We start from the raw sequence: 23,820 nt of genomic DNA on the forward strand, positions 1-23,820 counted from the left end.
TTGTTCATCTTTTAAGTGTGCTTGATGTTGCAAAGTGAAAGACTTCCGGGTACAGTGGGAGGGGAGGGTTATTGTGCAGATCCGTCATTTAAAAAAAATGTTTGGAAATGATTAGAAAAAAACGCTTTGATTTAAATTTTACAAAATGGTACGTGGTATTAAGTGTTGAATTAGTCAACAAGTTTAAACGATAAGCAGGTCACCTTTTCAGAGTTTGACAGTTCTATGGTCATACGTCATAAGAATGCGACGGTGCAAAAGTGTAAACAGAGTCTGCAGATTCCTCTCTCGTTCGTCAACACGAAGGACCAATGTTTTGCTTTCCGGTCGTAAGTGTTAACGCGCTGTCAACAATCTCAACATTTCAATATATTTTTTTAAACACCCGACGTCGAGTGTCTGCCGTATGATGGCGCTCTCCTTGTTGAGCCTTTGCGCCAAGGTGGTGGTGGGCGACCACAGCCTGGCGACCCACTGGCTCCGCTGGGTGCCCCGCGAGCTGTACGGCCCGCTGCTGGAGGCTTCGTTCGCCGGGTGCAAGCCGCTGGCCGTCGGGGAACTGGTGCAGAAGTGGCCCGAGCGTCGGCTGCGCGTCGGCGGGCGCAGGAAGCGGGGGCAGCGGCCGCCGTGTCGGCTATGCGTGCAGGCTCTGTTGCTTGCCGTCGTAAGGGGACTTTCCGATCAAAGGTTGGGAATCATGGATTATTTATTCATTTATAATTATTGGTAATAATTAGTTAGGTTCAACATAGCTAGTAGTATTACTATGCTACAAAGCGAGAATGTGCTCAATACATAATTGATGTTATATGTAAGATGCATTTCATGCCCCCCCCCTGCATCTAGATTTGCACTGCGAGTTTTGGACCTCTGCGGGTTGCAAGCAGAAGAGCCCCAGACGGTGGACTCGATGGGGGGTTGGTCCCTGACGATAGCGGTGTGCACCATGGTGGTCCAGGCCCAAGCCAGGGAGCGGAAGAGGTTGCGTGGCCTGGTGCGAGACAAGGAGGTGAAAGGAGAGAGGGGCCAGTGCAAGAGAGTCAAGGATGCAAATGGTGCGAAGAGCAACTGTGGTGAGGACTCTGCGGAGTTCTTTGGAGGAGTGAATTTGATCAAGGGGGTGAGGAGGAGGATGGAGATAAAGAAGAGGCAACAGAACTGGCGATTGGAAGGAGACGGGAAGGAATGTCACTCGTCACTGCAGGTGAGGGCGGACATTTTTGTCAACGCCCGCTCTTGGGAGCGCGTTTATGCAGCCCTGAGCGCTGCGGGACCCCTGGAGCTGCAGTGCAGGTATCTGCACGTGGAGGAGGTCTCCATGACGAGCATCGGGATCCTGCTGGACTTCCTGCCGCCCCGGGGACTGCTGGGCGTGGACGTGCGCTACAGCAACCTGGGCGTGGCGGGCCTGGCCCACCTGCTGCCTCGGCTCGCCGCCTTCCCCGACTTGAGCTCCCTCTCCCTTCACTATTGCAACTTGGACCTCCGCCGGGACCGTCCGGGACAGGAGGAGGCGCTCCGAGACCTCTCCCAGGGTCTGGCGCAGCTGCGAGGACTGCAACGCCTGAGCCTCACGGCGCTGCGTTTGCCCGGTCAACTTCGTGTGCTGCTCAGGTAGGAAAAGATTGGTTAAAGATGCGTTCAGTAAATGTTTGGGCTTTTGTTATTAAGGCGTGGTGTCCACCAGAGAGGGGGCAACTATTTTAATACTTTGTCTTTATTATTCAGACGTGGGCTCTCGTTCCTCACAGTGTACTAGTGTAGAAAAAAAGTATTTGAACACCTTTCTATAAGCTAGAATTCTGACCCTCAAATACCTCTTAAGTTCACCAATGACCATTTGGATGATACAGAGGAGTCATGGGAGAATGTTTTGTGCTCAGATGAGACCAAAATGGAACCTTTTGGTCATAAATCCTCAATGTTTGGAGGAAGACGAATGATGAGTTCCATCCCAAGAACACCGTCCCTACCGTGAAGCATGGGGGTGCTAGCATCATGTTTTGAGGGTGTTTTTCTGCACATGGGACAGGACGACTGCACTGTATTAAGGAGAGGAAGACCGGGATCATGTATTGTGAGATATTAGGGAACAACCTATTGAGGGCATTGACGATGGGTCATGGCTGGGTCTTTCAACGTGACAATGACCTGAAGCACACAGCCAGGAAAACCAAGTACTGGTTCCGTAAGAAGCATATCAAGGTTCTGGCGTGGTCTCCAGACCTAAACCCGATGGAAAATCTTTGGAGGGAGCTGAAACTCCGTGTTTCTCAGTGACAGCCCAGAAACCTGTCTGATCTAGAGAAGATCTGTCTGGAGGGCTGGGCCAAAATCCCTCCTGCAGTGTGCGCAAACCTGGTGAAAACTACAGGAAACGTTTGACCTCTGTAATTGACAACAAACGCCACTGTAGCAGATATTAACATTGGTTTTCTCAGGTGTTCAAATACTTATTTTCTTCACTGTACCTCTGTTCGGGCAGATTTATTGTAAATGTGGCGCACTAACATGATAAGAAAAATCGACCCCTCCAGAGTCCCAAGACCACAGGCCATTTATTGTGTGCTTCTCACAAACCACCAGTTCAGCCAAGACTTGTCTTGCATGTCACAATTCATATCTAATGCAGCGTTGTAATACTTTTCAATGCCCCGTACTTGTCCCAGTTCCTTGCCTCGGCCTCTGGAGGTGCTGGAGCTGCCTTACTTGAGCCTCAGGGCGGCCGATCTGGCCTACCTGTCGTGCAGCCATCACGCTTCCTCCCTGCAGCAGCTGGACCTGAGCGAGAACCGACTCTATGCCGACACGCTGCCAGCTGTCCGCCACCTCCTGTCCCAGGCGTCCGGCAGCCTGCGCCGCCTGTCGCTGAGGGGCTGCGGACTCAGCGACGACCTGCTGGGCCCGTTGCTGCCTTCCCTCGGCTGCTGCTCGTCCCTCCGGAGCCTGGCCCTCGCCCTCAACCCGCTCTCCGCCGCCGGTCTGGTGAAGGCGGTGAGGACGGCGGCGAGGATGCCCTCCATGCGCTGGATGCTCTACCCAAACCCCCTGGAGGACTACCAGCCAGGCCTCCCCGAAATGCCGTCCAGCGCTCAGCTCATGGAGTGGCCTCTGTACGAGGCCGCGAACTTAAGCGCCACCCGAAACCTCCTCCACAAAGTGCTGCAGGACTGCGGACGCGAGGATATTATGCTCACTTGCGACCTGCTCAGTTATGATCACGACTTAGCAGAGTGACGTTCACTCGTGCGGCATTCTCAAAAGATGCAAACTTTTCATTTTTATATTCATGAACCAGAATGTAACTTTTATTTTGGTCACACTCGTGCAATATATTCCTATTTTCACACTTCATAAATATCACATTTTCATTTTGTGGCCTGTGCACTAAATTTCAAGTCAGTATTGTTTGGCAGATTGTAAGGCTATAAATTTTTCCCTATATTTTTTTTTTGTTTGCATATTTGTTTCACATACAATCTCATTTCATGCTTCAAACATACTGAAAAATGTATATTTATCTGACCACACATTTTCATTAAATGTTTTGTAACTCTTAATTCTCTTCAGTCTCCTGATACTGGGTGTTGCTGAGTGGAGGCCAGGAACTACCGGTATTGTATTATAATACAGTTGAATACTACACTCGCACCTTTTTGTGTGTGTATTACACTCTTCGACCTCTCCTGAATGAAGTACAGTCTTCCGTATGTAACACTATTATTAGGCATGCCATTAAACGTTTAACGTATGTGTTACATGTACTGCGCGTCCGCCACAGCGAAGGCCGGCGGAGGCCCCGTTTTGCAGTAGCGCCGTGCACTAATACACGAAAGGATCGAGAAGATAGTAAGTATCCTTCTCCATACACTTCCTCCTTTTCCTTTCGGCTTGTCCCGTTAGGAGTCGCCACAGCGTGTCATCTTTTTCCATCTAAGCCGATCTCGTGCATCTTCCTCTCTAACACCCGCAGTCTTCTTGTCCTCCCTCACAATATCTATCAACCTTTTCTTAGGTCTTCCTCTCGCTTTTTTTCCTGGCAGCTCCATCCACAGACTCTCTCGGCTCTGGACATGTCCAAACCATCCAAGTCTGCTCTCTCTAACCTTGTCTTCAAAATATCCAACTTTGGCTGTCCCTCTAATGAGCTCATTTCTAATCCTATCCAGCCTGTTCACACCAAGCGAGAACCTCAACATCTTCATTTCCGCCACCTCCAGTTCTGCTTCCTGTCGTCTATTCAGTGCCACCGTCTCTAATCCGTACATCATGGCCGGCCTCACCACTGTTTTATAGACTTTTCCCTTCATCCTCGCGGAGACTCTTCTGTCACATAGAACACCAGACACCTTCCGCCAAGTGTTCCACCCCGCTTGGACCCGTTTTTTTCACTTCCTTACCACACTCGCCATTGCTCTGTATTGTTGACCCCAAGTATTTGAAGTCGACCCCACCGCCCCTCTCATTCACACACATATATTCTGTTTTACTTCGGCTAATCTTCATTCCTGACCTTTCCAGTGCGTGCCTCCATCTTTCTAATTGTTCCTCTGCCTGCTCCCTGCTTTCACTGCAGATCACAATATCATCTGCGAACATCATGGTCCAAGGGGATTCCAGTCTAACCTAGTCTGTCAGCTTATCCATTACTAACGCAAACAGGAAGGGGCTCAGCGCGGATCCCTGATGCAGTCCCACCTTCACCTTAAATTCTTCTGACACACAACGGCACACCTCACCACTGTTCTGCTGCCCTCATACATGTCCTGTACTATTCTAACGTATTTCTCCGCCACACCAGACTAGCGCATGCAGTACCACAGTTCCTCTCTTGGTACTCTGTCATTGGCTTTCTCTTGGTCTACAAAGACAAAATGTTGCGCCTTCTGACCTTCTCTGTACTTTTCCACGAGCATCCTCAAGGCAAATAATGCATCTGTGGTACTCTTTCTAAACACGAAACCATACGCCACTACTCTTTCCCATAACTTCATCTTTACTCCTCTGTAGTTTCCACAGTTCTGAACATCACCTTTGTTCTTAAAAATGGGGACGAGCACACTTTTCCTCCATTTTTCCGGCATCTTCTCTCCCGGTAGTATTCTCCATACACTTCCAATTCATATTATACTGTATATGAAATATTAGTGTGTGTGTGTGTATAGATGCATGAAGTAACAAACTCTCACCATTCCCTCATACACAAGAGTAGAAGTTTATATTTACATATGCAACTATACACTATTAAAATACACAAGGGACCAAATGTATACAATATTTGTGTTGTTCAAAAAGACTCCACAACCTTTGCCTCCAACGCATTTTCTTCGTGCGCCTTTTGCATGGTGAATTCCCTCGTGAAATAATGCATCTCAATTTTCCCCGAGCGGTGCGCTGTCGCTATTCCCGAGTAAGTGTTCTGTTGTCCCGCGTCTCCGAACGCAGCCACGGCCGTCAGCCTGAGGAAGTAAAGTGATACAGTCAACTCAATTTTAGACATTTCAAAAGTAATTAAGCGGCCATCCTCGAGTGCCCCTTGTTGGACGGCGTGAAATTGAACGCTTGGTTGAGCTTGTCTCACGATGCAGCTAATCATAGCTCATGGAATCTACTTTGTTAAAATCTGCATGTATTTTGTAAAAAAATTACTGATTTTAATGGCTTATATCATTTCTCCACAGTGGGGGTGCACACTTTAATTTTAATTTGTGGTGGTTTATTTGTACATTTGTTATTGTGACATAGCTTTATGATTGTCTACATCACAGGTGTCAAACTGGAGGCGCGGGGGCCAGATCTGGCCCACCGCATGATTTTATGTGGCCCGCGGAGGCAAATCAAGTCTATCAACTTCCATGATTTTTGTTCAGATCTGTCCCAAAATTTGTAATTGTCATGTCATAAGCGTCCCGGCCCCGGTTAGGGTTAGGAGTTTGCATGTTCTCCCCTGTGCCTGCTTGGGTTTTCTCCGGGCACTCCGGTTTCCTCCCACATCCGAAAAACATGCGACATTAATTGGACACTCTAAATTGCCCCTAGGTGTGATTGTGAATGCGGCTATTTGTCTCGATCTGCCCTGCGATTGTCCGGCAACCAGTTCAGGGTATACGGCGCCTCCTGCCTGTTGACAGCTGGGATAGGCTCCAGCACTCCCGCGACCCTCGTGAGGATAGGCGGCAAAGAAAATGGATGGATAGATGTCAAGAAATTATAACCTTGAGCCTTTACAAGCATTTTTGTGTTACCAAACAATATTTTACCCTTGATTTCTGATTCTAAAGCTAGTTCATAAATGTCATGTATAAATATGATGAGGCAGTTAAAGATTTTTATGGTTTCATAGTCACAAAACCCTAAGTAAAATGTGGCCTGGTGACAAAAATGAGTTTGACACCGCTGGTCGACATGCTACATACATGAACCCTAACAAAACCCAAAAATCACCTGTCAGTGTCCATTTCCTCTGTGACCACAGGTGCCGCGTCGCTCTTGAGCAGGTCCCAAATGTGAAGGCGGGACGCGGCGTCCAGCACGCAGAAGACCGCCGGCCTGGTCTGGCTCCACTGCACCGAGACCACCTCCTTGCCGGCGGTGCCGTCCGTCCACTCGGCCGCCGGTTTGTCGCGGCTGACCTCGTGCAGCCGCACGGTCCCGTCGCTGCAGCCCACCTGGCACGTGACCGCGGTAACGTTTAAAAGCCTCCCTCGCCTAAGTTACAGCGCCAGTCCTTCATATATTTATGAATGTGATGGATGTTGATTTCATGTCATAAAAAAATCATCTAAATGGGCATGTACCGTAATTCCTGGCCTACAGAGAACACCTGGTTATAAGCCTCGGTACGCAGAGTTTAACGCTAGCGCCGTGCTAATGCTAGCACCGCATTAATATAGGCCAGAAATTACTGTATATCTTGAGACTAACGGCATTCGGGAAGTATTAGGGTTAGCTTTTAGCTCTTTCTGTGTACCGAGGCTTCTAACCAGGTGTGCTAACCGCATAAACCACCAGGTTGAAAGCGTGTGCAAAAAGTCGCAGCTTGTAGGCCGGAAATTACGGTATATGTTTAGACTTTAACTGCATTCGAAAAGTGTTAGGGTTGGCGCCGCGCTAAAGTTAAACTTTCTGTCTACCGAGGCCTATAACCAGGCGCGCTAACGCCAGCGCCGCACTAATGCTAGCGGTGCTAGCGTCACTGCATAAACCGCTGGGTTGAAAGCGTCTGAAAAAAATTCCGCCTTGTAGGCTGGGAATTACAGTATATGTTTAGACTTTAACTGCATTCGGGAAGTAATCACTGCGCTTCACTTTTTCCACGTTTTGTTAAAATAAATTGATCCTTTTTTTTTTTTTTTTTTTTTTTTTTTTAAAGTTGTTGCTCACCAAAAACAAGTGTGGCCTGAAAGGAGAAAATTGGATGGCGGTGACATCAACGAGGCGGGTGGCAAACTGCCGCGAGCTGTAGCACTTGGGCAGGGCTTTCAAACCCTGAGTGGTGCCGTGACTCACCAGACCCTTGAGTGGAAACAAGTCAGTTTAGAGTCCGCGTGGCTTTTATTTCTCCATTTTGCATCACGCTCACCATATTGGTGCCGAGGAAGAAATGGCTGGGGTCGGTGGGGAGGAATTTCACGTGGAGCGACTGGGGGGGTCCTGTTTTGTCTGCGTGCGACGGCGACACCCTGCGAGGTAGATCAAGGCAAGGTCAGGGGGTTATAAGACTCCCACCCAAAATCAACCCGGAACACTCGACACCCGTACGCAAATATGTTTCCATTAAACGCCGAGGCGACGTAAACAAGATCGTGCGACCCCCCCCCCCCCCCTCACCCCCATTAACTCCAACCCAGCAGCTGTCTGCCGCTTTACGGCCTATTTTGAGAGGGCTCGCCCGGCGCTGACAAACGACCGTCACGCGCCGTTTATCATATCTCACCGTTTAGCCGTCACGCAGGCGGAGCTGTGGAGCAGCTTCACTTTGCCGCCCGGCCTCAGACCTGCAAAAACCACACGCGCGCGGCGGGCGTGAGAAACGCCAACAACGTGCGGTTCTTGTGTTCTCGACCGGGACAGCCGCGAGGTCCCGACCTCCAGATTGACATTTACATGATTTATGTATGTGAATGGAGGGGGGAAAAAATATCCAACTTGCCAAGATCTGTCTGGGAGCCGGCCTCGTTGCCTTTTGGGAGTTGCACTACCACCTACAGGCCACACACAGAACAACCTTTCAGGACAGTCAAGAGAAAACAAAACAAAAAAGTGGAAAAAAACAAATGGACACCTAACCCAAAGATTCAACAGCCCGTTCTCGTCCATGGAGGCCAACTGGAAGGACAACCCCAACAGTTCTGGATATTTGGGGAGATCGTTGTCGTTAGGACGCAAAACAGGCCTCCTCGTTCCCCCGCGGCTTGGATGCCTCACCTTCCTCAGATGCCAGGAAGACCGCCTCCGACCCCGGCCCCCCGGATACGCTGGCGGGAACGACCTCTACGGACGTCACTGCTGAGAAATGGGCGGAGGGCACGGCATCTAGACGCATATAGACAGACACCGGTTAGATGTTCTGAACGCTTGCGACGTTCTGTGGGGTTGTGACATTACACCAAAAGTGCGCAAAGGAGATGGAAAAACACACATGCACCCGTATCTGCGCAATCTGTCGATGCAGTACGAATTCCCCAAATTGGTTCTCTCAAGCCCTAAAGTCACAAACACCTACCATAATTCTCGGCCTACAAGCCGTGATTTTTTTTCCCCACACGCTTTCAACCCTGCGGTTTATGCGGTGATACGGGCTAATTTGTGCATTTTTTTTCGCACGCCCGCAAGGGGTCACTCGAGCAGAAAAGGTAAAAATGAGACCGGTGGAATGTATGTGGCGAGGAATTGACTTTTACCGGCCTTATTAGTGCTGCGCTAGCTTGTTACTGGCTTGTCTCAGTGATATTTACGAGTAAGTTTTATTTTAATTGGCCCTGTTAGCACTAGCGCTAGTGCTGCGTTAGCGCTAGCTTTAACGCTGCGCTAGCTAGCGTTAAACTCTTTCTGTGTACAGTCTTTCTTTGTAAATATCTCGTGTTACAATGTGGGCACTTGCGGCTTTTGCACAGCTGCGTTGTATGTATGTATGTACCAAATGGTATTTCCTTTCCAAATGTACTCGGCGAGGCTTGTAACCAGGTGCGCTCCGTAGGGCGGGAATTACGGTACTCATTTCTAATTGGTGACCTTTTTACGTATCATGATGGACAAACAAGAAGCCACTGGAGGGCTGCCATTTTGGTTTCTTTTAGGACTATCTTGATCCTTTCCCGGGGTCGTCCCACCGTTGAACTCCGCGACGTACCGGTGGAAAAGGTTGGCCGTCTGAAGGTCCACTCGTCCCCGCCCACCTTCAAGCGATGGTGGTTGCCGTCGGGCTCCCTGAGGTCCCACAGCGCCACGGAGCCGTCGCGCGTGCCGGCGAACACCAGCGTGGCCTTTCCGGGGCTGAAACAGCAGCACTGCACCTGAGATCGGATCAACAGCAATTTACGGCCTACGTTAAACCAGTACTAGCATACTTGACAGTCATCAGAAGGACAAGAAATACACCACATTGGGCACCTCCGATTCACAGAGCAGGATCTTCTGCGGTGTCGACGGCTCCCACATGTTCCAGACGCAGATGACGGCGCAGCCGTGATGTGGCGTGACGTCGCCGGTGGAACTCGAGGCCTCGTGGACCGACAGGAGCTTGTGCCTCTGCACCTGCGAGAAGAGCAACTGGCTGACGGCGCGACCTGGAAGAAACCACGGCGAGTTGAGTTGAATACGGACAGGAGACGCGAGCCGGCGTGATGGCACCTGCGCACCGCGGAGGAAAGGCAAGGCGGTGTGGAGTTGGAGGCTCCCGTCGCTGAACGACAGAGCGTCCTTTTGTGCCGTCCGGCCCTGGGAGGAACTCCTCTCAGCGTGATCCTCCTCCAGGAGTACGGACATCACCTGTCAACACCGGTGGCGGGAAGAAATGATTACAAGAACTTTGTTGCTGTACTGCGGTACAGTGTCAACCAAAAAACTGAAATTGTTGTAATTAGTATTTTAATGATGAAAAACAGAACTCTGCTCCCAAACAAGAAAAATTCACCTGGGAGGCGGCACACAGGAACTTGGTCAGGCGCCTCGAATCGAAGTTCATCCCGCTCATGTTTCCACTTTCATGTGACTGGTTTGGATCTGTGACACATAAAAAAAAAAAGGGGGGGGGGGATACATTTATTTGCAAAATAGTTGCTTCATGCGGTCGTGATTGATCGCATGTTGCGTTTGGTTCACTGCGGCCGCTTTCTTGTAAATGCATATGGAGCTCGCGGACGTGACGTCACCATTTTCACAGCGCCGTGTTACCGGTCAAACAGAGCTGCTCGAATTTGTGGCAAGACATTGAACCGAAGAAGAATATTGACAATACCCGAGACCTCTTGTGGTCTTTGTTCTCACAACAGACGAGACTGATATTCAAAGAGATCATTCTATGGAATACCATCTGAAAAGACCAGGAAAGATGGATGGATTTCGGCAATTAAACACGACGGGTGGCGCCCAACCAAAATGCACACACGCCTGCGTAGCCATCGCTTCATTTCAGGTAGGAATTATTCCTCTCAATCTCAAATTCCCAAAAAGTATTTATAATGCCAAGTTGGCTCATTTGAGAACAATGAATGTCGCAGAGGTTAACGGAGGTTATGTGTGGCCGCAATCGCTTCCGTGTACGTTCCATGGATTTGACTCAGTCCTCTTTTTTTTTTCCCAATCATAGATAATGAATGGGCGTTTGTGTAAAACCAGGGGTCATATATTTAAATATTGGTATTTGGATTGAATCCGAGCTGAAAAGATCAATGGATTCCGGCAAAGGTTAACGTGTGGCCGAACACGTTCACGAGCCGTCAAAACCGTCGCTACATGGGATTTATTCCTGATGAGAACAGATCCGGCAACAAAGTATTCGTATGCGTCCAGACTTTTATACGCTTTCAAACTTTTCTGTGTAAATCTCGACGACTTGCTCGCCAGATCCGTGTGTAGATTCGGTTGTCCAAGACAAGCGGAAGCGAATCAACAGTCCAATTCCTTATCGGCGAAAACATCGATTTCAGCCTTAAATACGGGTCTTCTATGCCGAGTTTTGTCTAATTTTTCCACGTATCGTCGTTTATTTTTACCTTCAAAATGTCTGACGGGATCAGATAGGACTCTGGGCGTCGTGCTAGAAGACATATTTCCGTGCCGTCTCCAACCGACTTAGCTTGACCGGCAACATGGCGATGTAAACAAAAGTCACGTGATTTTATGACGTAGCTACACGAGCTCTATACTGTATTGCAGTAGATGAGCCATTCTCAATATGTGGTATGAGTACGTGGGCTCCCTCTTGTGGTATGTGGAAGAACCACAAAATTAAATTCTCTTAACTGTGACTTGTATTTTATTTACTGCTGTTTTGTTCCAATACATTTTGGGGTTTTGTGTTTTTCCTTGTCTGGTCTGGGGATTTCAACAAATACAAGCGTGTATCTGCGATATATCTGAAAGTACACAATGCCTGCATTCCAGGTTTGTTTCCTACCACCACAGGCCCCGCTTCGCTCTGCGGGATGCTGAGTCCACTTGTCACTCAACTCCACTTCCTCAGTCTGGACGTCCCGGTCTGCGTTTTCCTCGTTACACTGGACGTAAGCCTGGCGAAGGGATTCATCAGCGGCGAAATAAGATATGTGAGCGGGAAAGAGAGATGTAAGCTGACCTGCTTGGTGTTCGCGGCGCCGAAATTTCTGATGTACATGTCGTATTCGCTGACGGGAGGCAGCTCCAGAAGGGAAAACGTGGTGGAGAAATCCAGATCAATTAAGCGAAGCAGCTCCGCACTGCGCTTCCTGTCGTCGAGATCAAAAATTAAAGAGATGACAATACAACGGCGTGAAGATATTTATCGGGTTCAGCATCACGAGGTTCATATTTGCTGCCTACTTTTGTTTCATGGCGACTTTCTTGCTGACTTCCCGCCGCTTCGCCGCCACAAAGTCGATGAACCTTCCTCGCTGGGAGCTGCGACTGGCCTTCTCGTCCGAGGGCTTCGCTGATAGCGAAAGGTGCGTTATGATTCCACATTTGTTGATTTCATACCGAACTATCAGGACCACAGCGAAGAAAATAAGTATTTGAACACCCTGCTATATTGCAAGTTCTCCCACTGAGAAATCGTGGACGGGTCTGAAATTTTCATCGTACGTGCATGTCCACTGTAAGAGCGATCATCTAAAGAGAAAAATCCAGAAATCACAATCTATGATTTATACGTGTGATACAGCTGCAAATAAGTATTTGAACACCTGTCTATCAGCTAGAATTTTGGCCCTCAAAGACCTGTTAGTCCGCCTTTAAAAGTCCACCTCCACTCCAAGAACACCATCCCTACTGTGAAGCATGGAGGTGGTAGCATCATGCTTTGGGGGTGTTTTTCTGCACATGGGACAGGACGACTGCACTGTGTTAAGGAGAGGATGACCGCGGCCATGTATTGTGAGATTTTGGGGGACAACCTCTTTCCCTCGATCAGAGCGTTGAAGATGGGTCGTGACAATGAGCACACAGCCAGGAAAACCAAGGAGTGGCTCCGTAAGAAGCATATCAATGTTCTGGCGTGGTCTCCAGACCTAAACCCAATATAAAATCTTTGGAGGGAGCTGAAACTCCGTGTTACTCAGCGACAGCCCAGAAACCTGTCTGATCTAGAGAAGATCTGTGTGGAGGAGTGGGCCAAAATCCCTCCTGCGGTGTGTACAAACCTGGTGAACAACTACAGGAAACGTTTGACCTCTGTAATTGCAAAATAAAGGTGACTGTACCAAATATTAACATTGGTTTTCTCAGGTGTTCAAATACTATTTGCAGCTATATCACACCAATAAATCTTTAAAAAATTCTCACAGTGGAAAAGCGCCTATGATGAAAATTTCACTCCCCTTCCTGATTTCTAAGCAGGAGAACTTGCAATATAGCAGAGTGTTCAAATACTTATTTTCCTTACTGTACCTCTGGACCTTTCAGGTTTTTCCTCTTCTTCCTCCTCTTTGCTCAAAGCAGAAACAGATGTGCGAACTCGTTCATTCTCCTCCCCCATGGCCCTCTGGATGGCTTTAACGTCCTCGCCCACTTCGGCGTCCCCGTCCTCTTCCCCGCCGTCCTCGTCGAGCTCCTCGAAATCCTCTTCGTAATCCTGCCCGGACGACAAATGGCGCCCGGGTTCAAAGGATGCAGCGAATCGACGCCAAACTCATTGTACGAAAAAAAAATGGTGGGTGAAAATTCCTTACCGCTTTCTTGCAGAGTAAACGGATTAAGGCATGCGAACGTGACATAGAAAATGAATGGCATAAAAGACGCAAGGCGACGATACGCGAGCGCAGCCGTCATCGTTTTACCTCGAAGTCGTCCTCGTACTCGTGTGACGGCTCGTCCTTGGCGACCTGCGAACGTGACAAAAACATTTGGCCGCCATCTAAATGATTCTTTGAGGTCGTTCTGTTTCTTTATTGCGCATGAGACAGGAAAATCAGCGTAGGATTGGAATCTTACCGGGTCCTGTGCGTCTCCGGCGCCTTTAGCTGCCATGTTCCCTGAACGCATCACATCCTCCTGGATCAAAAAGACAGGCAACGAACGTCACGTGTTTCGGTTCTGCTAGCGTACGGATGAGCGACCCTCGGACCTCCGCTTTTGTAGTTCTGGTGTCATGGCGGTGGCCGCCTTTGGATTCCCTGGAGCTGCCGTGATGCGTCTCGAAGTCGTCTTCTCTGCGTCGCCTCTCTTTGCGTCTTTCCCTCTCGGCTCGCTCCTCCTCGGCTCCGTCCTCCCTCGCGCGCCTCGGCTTTTCATCCTGGCGGAGAGCGACGGATCGTAAAGCCGGGCGCGGCCAAAAGGTCCGTTTAGAGCCGTTGGAACGCTCACGTGGTCGGCTCGCTCTTTGCGCCTCCTCTCTCGGTCTTCCTTTTCTTTTCGGTATTGCTCTGCGGCGGGAATGGCAAACGTTAGGAGGGAATCGCTAGCAAAGTGACAGAAATAATCGGGAACGTTTACCTCTTTCGTCCCTGGACAGCTTCCTGTCCTCGTGCCTCTCTCGTCTGTCGCGGTCTTCCCTCCTCTCCTCGTGCCTCCTCCTTTCCCGTTCTTCCCGCCGTCTTTCTTTCTCCTTCCTCTTGATTGTGTCCCACTCCCCGTCGTGTCCCTCCTTGGGCCCGCCTCGATCCCGCTTGTCTCTGTCCTCTCTGGAGTCCCGCGCACGCCTGTCGGCGTCCTCCAGCCTTTCTCGCTCCGTCCTCCTGTGCTGCTCGCCCCGTCTCTCCTCTGTGTGCGAATCCCGTCTCTCCCCGTGACGGTCTCTGTCAGTGTGGCGGGACGGATACAAGTAACGCTACTGTGTTTAAAGTTCAAGTGTCATCCCTATAAACATTCTAAAATAGGTATTTTTTTGAAAAATACATAACATTATTCACTTCATTGTCTATACGAAAAAATAAATATGAGGGGAGAGTGCATCATCCATGCGCAAAGTTGCGGAGGTCTCATTCGACATTCAAGCGGTCGCCATATTGGCTGCATCTTCTGTCCGTGACGTCGCACTGGGACAGTCGGCGTTGAAAACACTGCTGTGCCACCTACTATGGGAGACGAACACGCCCCTTCAGACACGGAAGCTCTTTTCGAAGAAGAGAACATCTCACAACCGAGTGAAGTGACCGGGGCAATATTACTCAATTGTTTTGAGCCCAATTAAGGTGATATGTGGATCACAGCCGAACTTACGTGCGCAGCTCTTTTGTTACATTCTGAGGGGATTACGTCCCCCACCACACCCTAAACTATTTTTTTTTTTTCAAGTCACTGTATACACACGTACCCGTCACTTGGAACCCACAAAGCTCTCGTCCTTAGCACGCGTGCAATCAATTTTTCACGATTAACTGGGTCTTTTGGAAAAGTACGAAGAGCGAATCCATCCTCCCGAGTGTTTGAGCAATATCCAGCGATGCAACGAGCCGGCATTTTGGCTAACACGAAGGAACAATAAACTACCTTCCAGCAGGTAAAACTAGTATAAACAAACGAGACCGCTCGAGTGCACTACTGCCCTGTACGTCACTTACTGGTTCTTCTCAAAAACAAATCCCTCGAGGGGATTTTCATGGCAGGAGTTACAAAATCATGTTTTGTGGTGGAAAAAATGGATGGGCTGCTGTTTTTTTTTCATAAATAACATACTAAAAATCATGCATTTCATGACAGCGGACCTTTAAGTCACATGCTAACAGTCGAAACATTAACTTTTAAACCCCTTTAAGTGACGGATATGAAAACTAATGGTGGGGCAGTACATGTAAGCAGACAATGTAACAATACTACAAGGGCTATATTCTTTATCCTGTATTTTTAAAAAATGCTGATTACAGCATCTTACTGGGCCACTCACAGTAACAGTAGTAGTAGAACGAGTGCCTATTGGTGGTCCAGGTTGGCACAGTAGAAGGATCGGGGTGCCCATTTCAAAACATTTCTGTACTTTTTACTTCTACTTGATAACAGAGTTTAGATGTTGACAGTACTTGACCCCCCCCCCCCACCTGTGGTCTCTGTCCCCTCGGGAGTCCCTGTGACGTCTTTCCACGGATTCCCCACCGCGGTGCTGCCTTCTGTCGCGCTCCGGTTCTTTCCTCCTGGAAAGTAGTCTTTTCAGCTCGGCCGCGGACCAGGTGTCTTCCATGCTCGTTTTCTGGGAACACGAACATGAGAGTAGACATGGCGGTCGTTATTATGCGATTAGAACGAGCAAACGGGCTCGTGGGGAAAATCGCACGACAACGTCAACGCGCTGACTTGTTGACGCTCGGCACCCACTAAACAACAGCCGAGGGACGAACTATCCCCAATTCGAAGGTTTTCTACCTTTTCGTGGTGCATCCTGCCATCGGCGTTGGGAAATGAGCTCCAATGGGCAAGAAAGTTTACGTTTGCTAGGACGACACCATCGCGAGTGAGCTGCCTTTTTTTCCCCCCTTTGTTTTAGCGCATGCGCAGTAGTCCGCAATTTAGGCGATCGCGTCATGTTCCCACTTGACGACAGGCTTGTTAATCGATAGGAGATCGCACCGCTCGATCTATCGGTGCATTATCCTTTTTTTTAGTCTGATTTTAAACAACTCATGAATGATAATTCTGAGATATAATACGTGTATTACGTTTTTTTTTGTGTATTTGTCTCGTTACTGCCACGATATTAAGATTACAATAAGGCTGATTTTAAACAACTCATGAATGATAACTAAGATATTTTACGTGTATTACGGTTTTTTTGTGTATTTGTCTCCTTACTGCCACAATATTAAGTGTGTTGTCTTGTTGGTACCGTTCTGACAGTTTAATGTTCAAACTGGGCACAATGTTTTTATGCCGTATCGTGCGTCAAAAGTTTTAGAAGGCAAGTTTTTCCTTCCCAATTGAATCAGTTCAAGTCCGATGAAAATCCAATCCGCAAAGAACAAACTATGTACAATTTTGTCGTTTTTTAATTTTGAGAATTATACAAAAGTCACAGTCTGCACTTTTAAATATTTAACTACATGTTTAAAAAAAAAGGTCACTAGGTAGGGCACCTGTGTCAAACTCGAGGCTCGGGTGCCAGATCTGGCCCGCCACATGATTTTATGTGGCCCGCGAAGCCAAATCAAGAGTGTCAATTTCCATGATTCTTGTAAAAATCTGTACCAAAATTTCAAATTATCATACATCATAAATGATAATGAGATATTACACACATTTTTGTGTTACCAAACATAAATACTTGAAATTACCTTTGATTTCTAACTAGTTAATAAATTGATGATATAAAGGTGATGAGATGATTCGATATTTTTTTGTTCCACAGTCATAACGGCCCTCTGAGGGAAAACCGGAACGACAATGTGGCCCACGAGAAACGTGATTTCGACACCCCTGAGGTAGGGGATCGAACGTGGATCAACTGGGACCCCCGCGGATCTGCAACAGGTGAATTACTGATTATTATTTTTTTTTAAATGTATTTACACATTTATTTGAAATGAACGGTTAACAAATGCAAAAGTCAAGTATTTAAGTGGAAATAGCTTTAACTTTACAGGCCAAGGAATGGTGCTGAATTAAAAGAGTGGGCCTGGAAAGCAGGGAAACAAGGAAAAGACAACTAGGCCTGATTGGGTTGCGCTTCCTGCTAATGCCCGTCAGATGGCGCTGTTCTCCCCCCTTTTTTTTTTTCCTTCCCTTCAGTTGTTTGAGTTTGAGCTTTGGCTGCATGGGATGAGCACAGGCACGGCAGAGCCGTTCAAGCAGATGATCCCCGCTGCGTGTTTTGGGAAGCTTCATTCCCTCCCAGCCCCGAGCGGCACCGCGCGGCTCCGCTGCTCGGTCGTCGGGGCTTCCCCTCGAGGGTGATGGGTCGGCTGCGGCGCGCGCTCGCCCCTTCCCTTTCGGCCGTTCTGAAGACATGTCCAGAGACGGCATGACGGCCGTGCGAGGAGCCCGCGGCGCGAGCGCCGGCGCCTCCGCGGCGGGGTGGCCCAAAGAGAACGGCCACGCCGCGCCGCGTCCCCCTCCGCCCGCCGCCCGCTTTTCTCGCTCCTCTGCAGGGAACACGCCCGGAGATGACGCTCCGGCCACGCCGTCGGCCGCCGGCGAGCTGACGCAGACGTTGGTGCAGTTCGCCAAGACCTTTGTCCTCATTTTCCCCATTTACGCGCTGGGCTACTTTGAGTTCAGCTTCAGCTGGATGCTGATCGGGCTCGTGGTTTATCTGTGGTGGCGGAAAATCGCCGGAGGGAAGCGCGGCCGCCTGAGCCGGGCTTTGGCGTTCTTTGAGCGGGAGGAGGAGAGCCCCGTGCCGGGCGTCAGCACCTCGGACCTGCCGCCGTGGGTAAGACGCGCCGGATCGCTCCCATTTCCACCTGCACGACCGTAACTTTGCCTGTCAGCTGACTGGAGGTGTCAAGCTGCGAGTGGGGACCAGCTGTTCGCCCCTCGTCCCCCCCCGTAAGGCAATGACGTCAGACCGATAGCCCCGGCGTGAGCTAAATACAGCAGGGTACAATGGTAAACAAGACACCCCTGTTATTTTCAGATCCAGCCTGGTCGCTCTCTGTGTTTTACTTCCTTTTTTGTTTTTTTTAATCAGGGTAGCAGGTAGTGTTGTGTGATACTGGAAGACTTCATTCATATCAACTTATCAAGTAAAATCGGACCAGTTATCACTGATACTGAAATCGGTATCATCGATACTGATCAAGGTGGTTAAATCATTTCCTGACGTCCAGCCTGTACACTGTTTTTAGTTTTTGTTTGTTCAAGGTAGCATTAGGTAAATGCATAAAGTTTTTGCATCTAACTCATACCAAATAAATATGTTGCCACTATCGCTGATAGAGATAATCAGTACCGACCATGCTGACCATGCTCACAATAAAAAAAAGACCAAATATGACGGTATTTTGGGATTATATGGTATTAGTATCAAAGATACTGATGAGTAAAAGGCACAGTTAACCTTCCCGTATCCTCCACCTGTTGTGATTCAAATTTGTAATGGCTTCCTGCCAATAAATCAGCTTTGTGTTCAATTTAACAGGTCTACAGTATAATTCATACGCCAAAAGTGAATTTGTCAGTAAATTCAGATGAGCTCATCATCCATCTCTCCATTTTCTTTTCCGCTTATCCTCACAAGGGTCGCAGGGAGTGCCGTAGCCTATCCCAGCTGTCAACGGGGCAGGAGGCGGAGCACATAGAGAGAAACGGGCGCACTCACAATCACACCTAGGGGCAATTTAGAGTGTCCAATTAATGTTGCGTGTTTTTGGGATGTGGGAGGAAACCGGAGTGCCCACCCGGAGAAAACCCACGCAGGCACGGGGAGAACATGCAAATGCCACACAGGCGGGGCCGGGATGGAACAGCTGTGAGGCCAACGCTTTACCAGCAGATCCGCCGTTCCACCGAGCTCATCATTTTTTCAGTAAATTTGCTCTTTAGGGCATTTTTGGGAAAGATTCTCTCGATATTTGATCGATACCAAATTCGGTGGTATCTCACACCCCTACCTGATGTTACTCTGATAAAACATAACAGTACGGATCCCAATTTTGAGACCTTGCCTGCTTTCCTTCTTTTAAACACTTCTGAACAGCGTTACGTCAAATACTGCTCTGCGATCTTGCAGGTCGTGGTATCCACGCGATACCAAGTAAATACAGATCCAGTATCGCTGATACCAGCAATGATATTTTGTTATCTTGCCTCCTCTCTCTTTTTTTTTAGTCAGTTTTGTTTAATCGGGAAGATGAAAATGAAGTTGCAAGCTGACTTTGTGCTGACTCAAGCCTGAGAATGTTTTGCTTAGAGCAAAGAGCATCCCCCCCCCCGTTTAGTGGGAAAAGAAAACATGGCGCGATCGCAGAATCCGGAGCTAAAAGAGTGGAGGTAATTGAAGAAATGGAGAGTGAGGCGTCACGACGTGATTGGCTGAGTCGTGTCACACGGGAGGATTTACAATCCACACGATTGGTCCTTGACTATCGCTCCTCACTGCTCGTCTCGTAAGCACCCACTCGCCTGACTTGCAAATTCATTCGGAACAAACCACGAGTCACAATTGTGGTGATGGCTCGCTTGAATTGTCTCTCCACCGCTTGCCCACCTTGGACACACCCACTTGCTCCGCCTGTGAACAAACCGCACGATTGGCTGAGTCTTGCCACATCAGAGAAGTGACCGTTCTCTTGATTGGTCCCTGAACGTCCTCTCCCCGCTTGCGTGCCTCACGGCCACCCACCCGCTCCACTCATGAACTTCTGTATAAATCATTCGATTAAGGGAGTCATGTCAGAGGGCGGCATTAATCTGTCGAATGACCATTAAAAATGATCAAAACTTAGAAGAATTGAACAGCAGGTCTAGGTCCGTGTCTGGGTTCAACTATTAAGGATCTCCGCTTGACGGGAAATCTTCCGATATGACTTCTCCGAGTGAGTAATTCTTGGATCTGCACCAGCATTCGGTTGGGCCTCACGATGTAACATTTTGCAGTGGCTTTACCTGCACTTGCGCTCTTAAATCAGTAACGCGCACTTGGTCCAGCTTCCCACTGCGGCTCGATCCATCAGCGCCTCTGCGCAATTAAGCCTATAAAAAAGACGCATTACATCCATTCCTTCTCCCCTACGGTGCTGCCGCCGCCTTAACCCTGTCGTGACTTCTCGCTGATCTCGTTGTTGCTGTCGCGCTCATAACAAGATGACTCAATACGTCGCACTAAGTGGCACTTGGTGTTCCTGTTGCCGCTTCGTCCCCGCGATGACAGAAACGTCGCGTAAGCACTTTGGCGGGGACTCCGGCGGGAATGGCGCCGTGTTCTGCCTCTGCCTGACCGTTTGGTATAACTCACGCTGCTGCATTTGAGGAGGTGGGGGGTTGGGGGGGGGGGCAGTCCTATTGACTGGGTGGCGGGGCGTCTCCTTCAGCTCGTCTTCAATTAATACTCCATTGACTGTTGGAGCCAATTCAGCAAAGCATCAAAGTGTGAATTGGATTTATGCTCATTAACATCGAGGAACTTTGCATTTTGACCTGTCATTGGTGTGATTTGGATCTGTACAGAGAAGCGAGTCTGTGTCCGATCCAGTTGGGTTTAACTACGTCTGCCGGCGCTGAGTTTATTTATGCGTTTGTTTGTGCGCTTCGGGTTTTGATATACAGCAATGTGTAATATCGTTTTCTTGTTCTTATCAGCCTTTTCTGCAACTTGATGTAATAAACCTGAAGCAGTTGGAGACTGAGAGGCTTCTGAATTGCAAGGGTTTTTAATTGCAGTTATGTTTTAGAGAGACAGACTCAGCCAACCCAACCGGTTGGTTGAGACCCCAAATTTGGTTGGATCTTCCATTGATTGATCCATTGAGTTCCTGTTTTTATACTGGTAGAGAGAGAGAGAGAGAGTGAAAAAACGGGTCCAAGCGAGGTGGAACACTTGGCGGAAGGTGTCTAGTGTTCTACGCGACAGAAGAGTCTATGCTAGAAATTTGGTTAGAACTTCCCACGGGTTGATCCAATGAATTCCTGTTTTCATACCGTTGAAGAGAGAGCGAGTGAAGGAACGGGTCCAAGCCGGATCGGAACAGACGCTGTGTAGTGTTCTAAGTTACAGAAGAGTTTCGGCTAGAAATTTGGTTAGACCTTCCCATTGGTTGATCCAATGAGTTCTTGTTTTTATACTGGTGAAAAGAGAGAGAGTGAAAGAATGGGTCCAAGTGGGTTGGAACAGTTGGCGGAAGGTGTCTGGTGTTCTATGTGACAGAAAAGTCTCCGCTAAAAAATTGGTTGGACCTTCCCATTGGTTGATCCAATGAGTCCTTGTTTTTATACTGATGAAGAGGGAGAGAGAGTGAAGAAACAGGTCCAAGTCGGGTGGAACAGTTGGCGGAAGGTGTCTGGTGTTCTATGTGACGGAGGATTCTCCTCTAGGATGAAGGGAAAAGTCTATAAAACAGTGGTGAGGCCGGCCATGATGTACGATTAGAGACGGTGGCACTGAAGAGACAACAGGAAGCAGAACTGGAGGTGGCAGAAATGAAGATGTTGAGGTTCTCGCTTGGAGTTTACAGGTTGGATAGGATTAGAAATGAGCTCACTCAAGGGACAGCCAAAGTTGGATGTTTTGGAGATGAGGTTCGAGAGAGCAGACTTGGATGGTTTGGACATGTCCACAGACGAGAGAGTGAATGTATTGGTAGAAGAGTTCTGAGGATGGAGCTGCCAGGCAAAAGAGCGAGAGGAAGACCAAAGAAGAGGTTGATGGATGTTCTGAGGGAGGACATGAAGACTGTGGATGTTAGAGAGGAAGATGCACGAGATAGGCTTAGCTGTGGCGACCCCTAACAGGACAAGCCGAAAGGAAAAGAAGATGAAGAAGAGAGCACCAACTGGATGGCTGTGGATTGGCACCTGGTCCTTAACTGGGGACTAACCTCACTTAATCCACCTCTTAGTGCCTACACGATCACGTTACGGTCATAGCAGCCATCAATATAAACACAACACAGACATAATGTTATAACACACAAATATGCCACACACGTGGCATTGTCAAAACTTAATAGCCTCATAATAAATGTTGTCTTTTTTTTTTTTTTTTTTAAATTCCTATTCTATTCCTGCATTCATTCAAGCATGGAAGCAGACGATGCGTGCGCCTCCGTCTTTGTCGTTGACCTTTAGAGACATTTTGGCATTCATCAAGCTTACAGGCCCCACTGCGGGATTTGTCGGCTCTGTTCCCCCCCCCCCAGGTCCACTTCCCGGACGTGGAGCGAGTCGAGTGGCTCAACAAGGTAAAACAAACCGCCGCACGTCTTTTTATGATCATTGTAAAGCATTTCGCGAACATATCGCCGTGCGATTGGGGCGAGGTCTCGACCATAGCAGGATATTAATGAAGTCTCCGCAATGTCAGACGGTGAAGCAGATGTGGCCGTACATCTGCAAGTACGTGGAGAAGCTGTTCCGCGACACGGTGGAGCCAGCGGTTAAGGAGTCCAACGCTCACCTCAGCACCTTTCGCTTCAGCAGGATCGACATGGGAGACAAAGTGAGCGCCCTTAACGGCCTCGTTCGTAGTATCAATTACGCGCAGTTGTTTGTGTGCATCAGCGTAGCGGAGGATTGGCTAACACGTCAACAAGTTCTTGGTATGAGCGCAGAGTCAGGCCCTTCCTGTTCTGAGTTAGCATTTTTGAGCAGCGCTTGCGGAATGCCGCGTACGAAAATTAAAAAAACACGAGCTAGATCACGCCGAGTAAAAAGTGTGTGTGTTGCGGCGTAGCCTCTAAGGGTCAACGGGGTGAAGGTTTACTCCGAGAACGTGGACCGACGACAGATCGTCATGGACCTACAAATCAGGTATGACGATTGATAGCTGATGAATTTATTGGGCTACCTAAACAACATAGTTAGCCAGCTAAGCTAACGAGGCCGGACATCGGCAGTAAAAAAAGAATGGTACAATATTAGTGTTTTTCATTTTTTTTGTCAGTTTTGTAGGCAACACAGAGATCGACGTGGACATCAAACGCTACTACTGCAAAGCGGGAATCAAGAGCATTCAGGTCAGCGCGCCTTAAAAGTGTTTTGTGAGTCAACGGCACACCTTTTGATTTCCAATTTCTAATTTGCAAAAGAGGTTTTAAATAATCTGAATTGTCAAAAATGTGTACTCCTTAGCATTTGATGTACATTTGCAGCAGTGATGTCCAAATAATGACAATTATCAATGATGGGAAATATTGAAAGCATTCCCCTTTGTTCGATTTTTCACAATTTGTGGTTTAGTTGTCAAGGCTTTCCATAACTATGAAATTAGCGCTGATACATCACACAAGTTAACTTCCATTCTTAATGTTTAATTTGAAAAATAATTAATAAACATTTTAGCCCCTTAGCATTAGCGGTGTAATTGTTAGCATCTTTCGCTATGATTGAAAACTGTTCATTGATTTGATTTTGCGCAGATTTTGGCCTCTTTAAACACAATTTATAGATTATAAAATCTATTTCATCATTGCAGAAGTGATTCACGGCAACGAGATGCCGCGATATTACCTTAATATAGTCTTTAAACTCCAAAAATTCCAATCAGGTTGTTGCCTGGTGTGGATGACAACAGCTGGCATCCTCGAACGCACCACCAGTCCT

General features: G+C 48.3%; 3 protein-coding genes across 7 annotated transcripts in view; 2 read left to right on the forward strand and 1 right to left on the reverse strand.

Moving 5' to 3' along the window:
* The first annotated feature begins 80 nt into the window (after nt 1–80).
* si:ch73-174h16.4 (leucine-rich repeat-containing protein 14) lies at nt 81–6,669 on the forward strand. 3 transcript variants are annotated; one of them, XM_061804556.1, is made up of 5 exons: nt 81–329; nt 443–687; nt 847–1,614; nt 2,670–3,849; nt 6,476–6,669. In XM_061804556.1, exons 1-4 carry the CDS (start codon nt 312–314, stop codon nt 3,235–3,237), a joined length of 1,599 nt encoding a protein of 532 aa, XP_061660540.1. In that variant the 5' UTR covers nt 81–311; the 3' UTR covers nt 3,238–3,849; nt 6,476–6,669. The 3 variants fall into 3 exon arrangements, with proteins under 3 accessions (XP_061660540.1, XP_061660539.1, XP_061660537.1); XM_061804555.1 differs by having other exon boundaries at nt 84–687; nt 2,670–3,614; nt 3,782–3,849; XM_061804553.1 differs by having other exon boundaries at nt 84–687.
* dync2i1 (dynein 2 intermediate chain 1) lies at nt 5,206–16,125 on the reverse strand. 2 transcript variants are annotated; one of them, XM_061804549.1, is made up of 23 exons: nt 15,994–16,125; nt 15,672–15,820; nt 14,131–14,432; nt 14,002–14,060; nt 13,763–13,930; nt 13,630–13,689; nt 13,476–13,520; nt 13,087–13,270; nt 12,022–12,181; nt 11,798–11,927; nt 11,621–11,732; nt 10,136–10,224; nt 9,861–9,990; nt 9,613–9,788; nt 9,353–9,515; nt 8,428–8,535; nt 8,290–8,351; nt 8,153–8,204; nt 7,937–7,997; nt 7,583–7,682; nt 7,384–7,515; nt 6,445–6,668; nt 5,206–5,459 (listed from the first exon to the last, which is right to left on the reverse strand). In XM_061804549.1, exons 1-23 carry the CDS (start codon nt 16,006–16,008, stop codon nt 5,288–5,290), a joined length of 2,853 nt encoding a protein of 950 aa, XP_061660533.1. In that variant the 5' UTR covers nt 16,009–16,125; the 3' UTR covers nt 5,206–5,287. The 2 variants fall into 2 exon arrangements, with proteins under 2 accessions (XP_061660533.1, XP_061660534.1); XM_061804550.1 differs by having other exon boundaries at nt 5,207–5,459; nt 12,022–12,130.
* Nucleotides 13,213–23,820, forward strand: part of esyt2b (extended synaptotagmin-like protein 2b) — a 25,007-nt gene continuing 14,399 nt past the window's right edge. Inside the window, exons 1-6 of one of the 2 annotated variants that reach the window (XM_061804551.1) lie at nt 13,213–13,348; nt 16,973–17,094; nt 22,419–22,460; nt 22,583–22,717; nt 22,952–23,028; nt 23,162–23,234. In XM_061804551.1, coding sequence (XP_061660535.1) covers nt 22,595–22,717; nt 22,952–23,028; nt 23,162–23,234 — 273 coding nt within the window. In that variant the 5' untranslated portion in view covers nt 13,213–13,348; nt 16,973–17,094; nt 22,419–22,460; nt 22,583–22,594. Of the gene's footprint in view, nt 13,349–16,972; nt 17,095–17,175; nt 17,996–22,418; nt 22,461–22,582; nt 22,718–22,951; nt 23,029–23,161; nt 23,235–23,820 lie in introns of those variants that run through there. The other variant, XM_061804552.1, reaches the window with a different exon arrangement.

This window comes from Syngnathoides biaculeatus, chromosome 19, assembly GCF_019802595.1.
Source record: "Syngnathoides biaculeatus isolate LvHL_M chromosome 19, ASM1980259v1, whole genome shotgun sequence".
Taxonomy (NCBI): Eukaryota; Metazoa; Chordata; class Actinopteri; order Syngnathiformes; family Syngnathidae; genus Syngnathoides; species Syngnathoides biaculeatus.

Bases quoted from the DNA above. Each gene is read 5' to 3' on its own strand.
- si:ch73-174h16.4 (XM_061804553.1), top strand. From the start codon at position 407: ATGATGGCGCTCTCCTTGTTGAGCCTTTGCGCCAAGGTGGTGGTGGGC. The intron at 688-846 runs GTTGGGAATCAT...CCCTGCATCTAG, and splicing joins AGGGGACTTTCCGATCAAAG to ATTTGCACTGCGAGTTTTGG. The intron at 1,615-2,669 runs GTAGGAAAAGAT...TACTTGTCCCAG, and splicing joins CAACTTCGTGTGCTGCTCAG to TTCCTTGCCTCGGCCTCTGG.
- dync2i1 (XM_061804549.1), bottom strand. The intron at 10,225-11,620 runs GTAGGAAACAAA...TATGTGTCACAG, and splicing joins GCGAAGCGGGGCCTGTGGTG to ATCCAAACCAGTCACATGAA. The intron at 9,991-10,135 runs GTGAATTTTTCT...CGGTGTTGACAG, and splicing joins TCCTGTGTGCCGCCTCCCAG to GTGATGTCCGTACTCCTGGA.